The sequence below is a fragment of the Pseudopipra pipra genome, chromosome 8 (genome assembly GCF_036250125.1).
Source record: "Pseudopipra pipra isolate bDixPip1 chromosome 8, bDixPip1.hap1, whole genome shotgun sequence".
In the NCBI taxonomy this organism is placed as follows: domain Eukaryota; kingdom Metazoa; phylum Chordata; class Aves; order Passeriformes; family Pipridae; genus Pseudopipra; species Pseudopipra pipra.
Window position 1 is genome coordinate 7,270,885 of NC_087556.1, and position 8,675 is coordinate 7,279,559.

General features: G+C 38.7%; 1 protein-coding gene across 1 annotated transcript in view; it reads left to right on the plus strand.

The window, feature by feature from the left end:
- The window catches only part of CCDC6 (coiled-coil domain containing 6), a 51,144-nt gene extending 43,695 nt beyond the window's left edge, over positions 1 to 7,449 (plus strand). The window contains exon 9 of the mRNA XM_064662422.1: positions 1,911 to 7,449. Within this exon, the coding sequence (XP_064518492.1) occupies positions 1,911 to 2,102 (192 nt within the window). The 3' untranslated portion in view covers positions 2,103 to 7,449. The remainder of the gene's footprint in view (positions 1 to 1,910) is intronic.
- The last annotated feature ends 1,226 nt before the right edge of the window (positions 7,450 to 8,675 follow it).

The following is an 8,675-nucleotide window of genomic DNA, read 5'->3' on the forward strand; positions in this document are numbered from 1 at the left end:
TCACTGTAACAGGCAGTTAACTCTTATTTTCTATTCTCATTGGCAAAGAAGAAGGTTAATATAAACATTTGCTAGGGCGATTTCTCATATCTTTCAACTGAATTTATTTCCTTTTTACCTGCGATGTTTGGTGCATTTCTGCTTCATCATGTTTCTTCTAAATATTTGTGGAGTTTAATGAGCAAAAACAGAGCCTAAATATTAACCATTTGGCAAAAGACCTTACAGTTGTTGTGTCAAGACCATTTTGATTTTTCTCAGCAGGTATGGTAGTATGTAAATATCGTTCAAGGTTTTTGCTTATACTTGTCATTCTCACATGTGAAAACTTATTTCAGTAGAATTTTTAGTACAGTGCTGAAATACAGCTGCTTCTGCCATGGTTTAGGTGGGTGTGCAAAGGTAATTGTTATAATTTCCTTGAGCAAAGGGGGGTGGGGATGCTACAATGGTGGGTAGAACAGGAAGGAAGCTGGAACTCAGCAGGAAGGTAGAATCCTGGTCCAGGTTCAGCCCGTGGCTGTGTGTCACATGAGTTAGTCACAGGAAGATCTTTATGTTTCTGGGAAACCTGGAAACTAATTTTATAAATAAGTTTTTCAAGAAACTTGTTCTGTTCAACATCTATAAAAATACTGCTCTTTCTGAAATGTAAATGAATTGAGTCACTATGAAAAAGATCATCTTCAGGACAAAACACTAATTGTTCTGAGAAAGGTGGTGATAAGTAGCTCTTGGCTTTGTCTCAGTACTGATGCCAGGTCCCTTCATATTATTAGATGTATGCAAATGCAATAAATGATATTAAGTGTTTCAGAGACAACAATCAGTTGTCAAGAGTCCCTTGGCTTTTGCATAGAACATTAAACTATTGTACATAGTTGTGCAGAAAAATAGATACAATATACTTGATTTGACTAAATTGCAGTTTGATTCTTGACTCTTCATTTTTGATCTCCGTTACAGAATAAATTTGACTTTACCTGTAGTACATTTGGTATAGAACTGTAATCATGCTTCTCCCCAGAGCTGATCACCTGTGATTGATTATTAATTGTGGGTGGGTGGTTTGTCATGCCATGAGGTTCTTGATTAATGCTAACTGGATTGGTAAGTAATGAGCATTTTTGTTTCAAAAGTGCAGAAGTTAGTTTTCTGCAGTGTAATTTATATTTTTACATTGCTAACATTTAAAGATGATCACTCTCCTCCTCCCACCCCCCCGGTTTGTAAAGATAAAGTGGGTTTTAAATATTTGTGTTTAAATGTGCAAATTGTTGAAAATCTGTGGTTTCTGTTCAGGGGGTCTCTCTAACAACTGCTTCACTCATGCAGCTCAAAAGGTTGCAATCTGTTTTGTTTTCCAAAGAACAACTTGTTTTATTCTGTGGTCTTACTCCAGTGTGTGGGCTAAGAATCCTTCAGAGAGCTAGAGATTCTGGGCAGACTCTCTGATATTTAAAACATTTCCACCCACACTCAGGTACCACATAGTTGTACCTCATATGCCAGCAGCATGAAGTCAAGGGTTCATCAGCACCCAATGGTTGGGCAGGCACAGCTGGGAGGGGCTGTGCCTGCAGCATCTCATTTCTTTTTAGGTCGCTGGTCATGATGGGTAAACATATCTTCAGGACATGACATGTCTTGTGTTCATTTCCTGCAAGCTGACAGGAAGGAATGCATGTTCTGTTTGATGTCAAGAGTACTTCCCCTTCCCTTTGCTACTCCATTTCAGAGTAACGTTTATTTTATGTAAAAGTTGTATGGTGACTCTTGCAATGTTTTGAAATTTATTCTCCCCACATAATTGTTCTGATTTTTTTTTTTTCCTTTGCCAAGATTAGAGGACTTGCACCTGACGTTGTTCAGGAGTGTTGTTAAACATGATTTCAATATTTGTTCTGCAGAGGCCTTCACCACGAAGAAGTAACAGCCCCGACAAATTTAAACGTCCCACTCCTCCTCCTTCTCCAAACACGCAGACCCCAGTGCAGCCTCCTCCGCCACCACCTCCACCACCTGTGCAACCTTCGGTCCCGCCCGCAGCGTCGCAGGCAGCCAATTTTCAACATTCAGTGCATCCCTCCTCTCAGCCTTAGTGCATGTGCTCAGCAGTCTGTATGTCAGAAGTGGACTCATAACACGGAGCAGTTTACTAAAAGCCAAAGGCTTAACTTGGCATATTTGGATTTGACTTATTTGCACTGAGGTTATATAGGCTTCACTGTTAATTGTGTTGTAAACGTTTGTATAAAATGCAGCCAGTGTTGTGGGTCTACAACACTAACTTAACAAAGTTTTCCATCAGTGTTTACTTGAACTACATGTATGTCCATTCTCTGGCTGGAACATTTGCTACTCTGTTTGGTAATACGGCATTACGTCGTTTTGCTTGGCTCCAAAGCTTCATTTTCCTGGCTTTTAGGTTTGTAAAATTAAAGGGATACCTTTTTATATTTTTTCATGACAATTTGCAGAAAATGAAAGGCATGATGGGCTACATGATAAATTCTGAACTATTACAGTGTTTACCAAGCTTATGGAAAATCAGCACTATGTTTCAGTCATTTAAGATAACAGCTTCTAGTGCAAAAGTGAGTCAGACACCCTAATCAGTGCCCAAGACACAAACTCTATTGTGTTACGTAGCAAGTAAGCCTATTTCAGCACACAGGACACATCCATATTTCTCCTGTTTAAAAGCACCTCAAACGTATGGTACAGTCAGAATTTTACAATGAGGGAACTGGCTTGTTGGAGTCTGTGGAATGTACAATTCGTGGACCTTAAGATTTGATGATGTCACTTGACATCTACATTAACCTGTAAGCTGCCCATACTGTGTGAACTGTCACAGTGACCTCGGTAAGTGTGGTCCTGCCCACAGGTTACTGATTGCTGATTCAAGTGTGCTCTTTGATTTTTATTTTTTTTTTTGCTGCAGAAGGCGATGTGATTGTAGAGAACAACTGATGATAATTTCTTTCTTGTTAAAATATATTAATTGTGATTCCCCTGAAGCAAAGTTCCAACAGGTATTCTAAATGTTCAAAAGTCTGTTAGAAATAAGATGAGCATAGAGGAATATATTGGCATAACAGCCAAAACTTTGTATTGCTTGGTAGAAACGGAGTACAAGAAAGTAGCACAACATGGCACTAATGAATGCTTATTTAGCAGCCTAAGCCGGTACAATGTATAAAGAAATGTATTCTGAATACATTCTTTCCATTCATTTAGCACAAATAAATTGGTTTCACTTTGCAGTGGAACAAAGTGTCACTTCTTGATATTGACATCTTACTCGGTTACATTTTCCCTGAGGTTCCTGTTGAGTACTGAGGTTTATATATTATTGATAATTTTAAGTGGTTTACCTCATATATATGGATATGTGGGCCATGGAAAATGACAAGAGAATGTTTATTTTATGAGAATATGTATCTGGCTGTAATCAGAGCAGAACATGAGTAATTTATCTTTTGTTTACAAAAGTTTGTTTGACATGCCTAATGCTTTATTAAGGACATTTTTGAGAAGGAAGTACAGCATTCTGGTAGTATACTAACACTTGTACATATATTGTCATGTTTGCCGCTCACCTATTCAGTCAGGATTGCAAACTGAAAATCCTTATAAAATTAGTGCATTAAATCAAAGTAGTAAGTTAAAATAATGTTGTAAAATGTTCTGCTTAAGACAAAACTAGGATTTCTTCACTGTAGCTATGTAGTTTCAGCTCTGAGAGAATTTAGAGAAATGCATATATAGTCTATTACACTTCTTAAACCAATATGGGATCAAGTGCATTATCAAATTACAGTAACTACGGTAGTGATTCCGCAGTCAAGTGATTCTCAAGATTGTGGCAGACCTAAAATTTGACCAAGTGCTTCCATCTGAAAATAATTGACCATAGCAGATGCTCACCTTTCCATAGAGGAAACTCAGCTGTGAGCATTCTTATTAAACAGAGCTCCTGAATCAGTGGTAGGATTGCATGTGAGAAGGTGATAGGCAGTCCGAGGTGGGACGAAGGTCAAGGTAGGATCGGTTTAGTTTGGCGCTTGTCCTTTTGTAAACATAAGACGAATAAAAAAAAAACCCATTTTTTTTAAGTAGGATTCCAGCTCAAGTATCACACTATTTGAAATGTGCCCTCCTTTCTGAAGTGCTTTGAGATTCTTGGATCTATGGCTCTACGGAGTGCAAGCCCATGGTGATGGTAGTACAAATGTGGGCGGGAGGGGAAGAGCCTTTGACGGTGTTTTAAGATCTCAGAATGGAAAATTGCCTAAAATAATTTATGTTTGAAGCATATTCCAAAACTGAATTTGCATAACCCAAGTTCAGCTGCTGTTATAAAGTGTCTTAGTGAACTTTCCTTACTATTCCAGTGGGACTGTTACCAGAAGAAAGTAAAGAACTGACAAATGTGTACTGAATCTTGGAAGTGTAACAAGGCGCTTAATTGGCCTTATCGAACTAAGAACATTGAACAAACATTTGCTTGCAATCAGAAGTGTTAAACTCTATTTGTAGACTTTTTGAATAAGATGAGAAATTGTGCACAACCATCTCCTAATAAATGTAAATGGATTTTCAGTTTCCCTTGTGAATTATAGTCATGAATTATGATTCCACAACTGTGATTTTACTGGATCTCGTATAGACTGGAGAAACTCACTTGACAGTGAGGTCCAGCTTACCCTGAGGGCTTGAGTGCTTGGTTTATCTTAGAAGCACCTGGGTGGGTTTCTGCTGTCCTTTTCCTCACTAATGCCTGTCAGTGGCACGCTGCATCCTCACGAGTTGGGTAAGGCCACAGAAGCAATTGTAGCTGTGATGAGCATTTTGTGAGCCTACCCCTTTACAGCTCAAGATTAAAAAAATAAAATCTACCTTTTAGCTGTTTTAGCAGTGCTTTCCTCTCTGACAATCAAGCAGCTTTCTTTCTATATTTTCTCTCAAGGGATCTGGCTTGCACACTGGAATGCAGCTGATACTCTGTAGAGTGTTAAGAGTGTATTTTATCCACAGTTTGTTCCAGAGAAGTTCTTTGGAAGAAGAGGTGGGACTGTTTGCAGATAGTTTTCCAGCTAAAAGCCAGATAAGACTGTTTTAATTACATGTACTCTTCTGAGAGCATATTCCTGGGCAGAAAGTACTATCAGAGTTTTTCCAGAAGTTGTCAGTGCTTTTCTACTGGCAATCACTGTACTGGAGCTGAACAGAATAGGATTCCTTTCCTGTAAAAATGTTTGCATTTAGGAATCCAGCTGCCTGGGTGGAATCCCTGTGCACTTCAGCTGAATGCACAGCAGTCTTGAACGCAATGAAAACAAGAACGCTTCCTGGGATCTGTGCAATTTGCACTGCTGCCAGGAGACCATATAGACTCTGGATATTTTGTTAAAAAAATGGAAGCTGATCATGGAGACAAATAAAAGAGCCTTGAGTAGTTGTCAGTCAAAGGAACACAATCCTCTCATCCTCGGTATTGATTATTGCTTGCCAAGAGGATGCATCCAGGCACCTTGTTTAAGTTTTGTAGTGCTTTTTCTAATCCTCATGCTTAGTTTTACAAGCAGTACGAGTTCTAATACTGTTCAACTCTTTTGATGTTTCCTCTTTGTTTCAGTCATGGCAGTCCATTTCTTTTTGATCCTTGGGAGTCTACAGAGCATGGACTATGCAGAGCATATTTCTCCAGTTCAAGCCATCTCATAAGAAACCAGAAGGTTTATGGGTGTAAGCTATAAAATTATAATACATGCATATGTTACAGTAACCTCCTTGAGGGGAAAGATCTCTCCTCCTGAAGAGAGAGCAAACAGAGCCCCTAATTACGAAATGGACTGTATGCATAGAGACAATCTGGTTTCTCAGTTCCCTGAGGAGCTGAATTCCTCTTTCAGCCCTTTTTTGGATTCAGATTAAAATTTTTAATATTTTAACTTTTTTTTTTTAATTTCCACATCTCACTGTAATAAATACTCAGGATATCTTCATGTTCCTTTTGGGTAATAACCATTAGTCCCAGTATAAACAGAAGTTGAGTCATTGCCACTTTGTAGACAGGAGGAAGTCACTGAGTATGCCAGACTGTGGCCTTTACAATGCAGTCGTAGTTAAAGAGGAGTGTGTGCTCATATAGTGATTTACTTTTTTTTTAAGCAGCTGGTGCTGGTTTTGGATTAGAGGTGTGTCCTGGGGAGGGGATAAACTGTGGAGTTTGGTGCTGCATTCCAGGCAGCTTCTACTTTAGGGAGAACAGTGCTTGTTCCTACTCAACTAGTTGGGCTCCAAAGAAAAGTACTACCTCATCTTTAGGTTGGGATGATGTGGCTGCAGGGTCAGGAGAAATGTGTTAGGTTTTGTTCTGCATGTGTTACCTGGATAGGAGTCTTTCCTCACTGGAAAGGGGCTCTGGAGGTTATAAAATTTTTGTAGAGAAGTGAGGAGTTAGGACAGATGGTTGAGGGTTGAGTTTGAGAAAACTGTGTGTCCCTGTAGTAAACTGCTGCTCAGAGTACTCTTTGTCTAGGCCTGTACTAAAACTACATTTGTGTGTGTGTGTGTGTGTGTGTGTGTGATTTCCTTTGAAAAAATGCTGTGTTGCTGTTCTTTAAGTTTATGGCATTGCTATCTAATTTAAAAAAACCCCCACCAACGATAACAAAAAACCCACAAAAAGCAATTCCCCTTTCCACAGAAATATTGGAAGTAGTCTTCTATGTGCAAAGGTGGGTTATCTCATGATATAACTTAATGCTGCATCTATGAACAGAGATGTTTTATTCCAGTGGTAAAACCTAAGCTGTCCAAGGCACTTTAGTTTGTGATTGCTGACTTTTGTTTTGGCAGGTGTTTCAGATGAAATCTAAGCCTCCTGTGGAGGAAGAAAAAAATCACCTGACAGCTGTAGACTGTTCCTTTCCTGCAGAAATACAGCAATTTCCTCAAATGCAAGTAAAAGTGGAACAAGCATCCTTGAGCTTTTCTGAAGCTTATATTTAATTTCAGTACCTTGGTACCTTGCTCTTGTATATTTAGAGAACCAGTGAAGCCTCATTATAGGTTGATGGGGTGTCTAGCTGGTTGTTCCTATGTTTTTTCTGATCCTAGTGAAGGAAGCCTGTTCCAATTTGGATCAAACAATGGCCAAAGTTCAGATTTGTTGAGCATGAATCCAAGTGATGACTTTAAGAGCATTACACTGTGTTGGTGTGGATCGGAGCTTATTGTAAGAACCTCAGATACAAAGACGTTTGTTTTTTTTTAGCAGGTTACATTTTATTCCTGTATTAGCTGTATTATTGCTTTATTGTATATCTCAAGGTGTTTACATATATTTGTAATTGTTATGATGTGTCTGTAATCAAGCTCATCTGTGCCTTCATGCAGACTTCCAATAAACACTTGATTCTTTTGTATTTACTTGTATGGAAGAGTACCGGGTGGATGTATATTTCCTTCTCTCTGTCAGCCTGTCATCACTGGGAAAAGGAGGAAGAAAAATGAGAACTAGGAGTCACAGAAAGATATGTGCTTGTCTTTGTTTTTGCTGTCTTTGATTCTAGTTGGGCCATTTCTAATGTTTTCACTTAAATGTCTGAATGTGGAACCTGGGGATTAACCTATTTGCATAATAAAGTTTGCATAGGAGGTGCTCCTCACTTTGGATTAAGTGAGTATTCAAAGTACAATGCATGCTCGACTCCATCGGTTTTCTGTCTTAGAAGAGTGTAGCTATATTTCTTGAGCTGTTTCTGTGGGGAAATTCCAGAGTACTTCTCTGAATTAAACATGTCTGTTTAACCTTTTACAGCTGCCTTCCACTGAGAGTTCAGGCTTTTTTTGCCACAGCAAGAACTGCAGCATCTTTTGGTCTTAGTAGGCCCACGTATCTTGAGGGTTCTTTTCCTGGGGGATGTGGAGTGGGGTAGGAAAAGAACAGAGTTTCATCTTTTTTCCAGTTTTTCTAAGCTCATAGGAACAGAGATGTGTATTTGTGCAAAGTTATAGAAAAACATCCTACATCTTTTGAGTCAGAAGCAGTACATGGCAGTACAGCTACTTTTCTAATCTGATACTAGGTATAAGATGAAGAGAAGGCAAAAAATATTTCCTTGCCTATGCTAAGGGGTGTGCTGTATATTTTGTAGCTCAGAAAAGTGTGCTTTTGCTATTCTTTTGTAGTAAGGTCAGGGTATCTGGTGGTCTACTTCAGCTCGATTGTCTTGTCGTCAAACCTTATTGTTCAGTTCAATCAAGTTCTACGATTGATGGATTCAGTAATTTCCTAATGGAGATCTGTCTTAAGAATACACCATAATTCCTACTGTTTTGACATATTTTCTCACTGAAACTTTAACCAGTTATTGTATTTAATAATTTTAAAGCATGAACCAGTTTTAAACTTCAGATTGTATGCATTTGTGTAAATTCTGTGTGTACTTTGTTGTCCCATCCCTTGTGGTGTCTCTGGTTTTGTCACTTTTTTATTGTGTGCATTCATTCATCAGCACAGAGCTTACCTGTGTGGCTCAGTAGCTTTTCTAAGTATTATTTGCTCTATCTGGGTGTTTTGCCAAGTTTCTGGGCTTAGATTTGAAAGTCAGTAGCACTTATGCTTATCCTGTATTCAGTGTCTGGAGTCTTGCTAAACT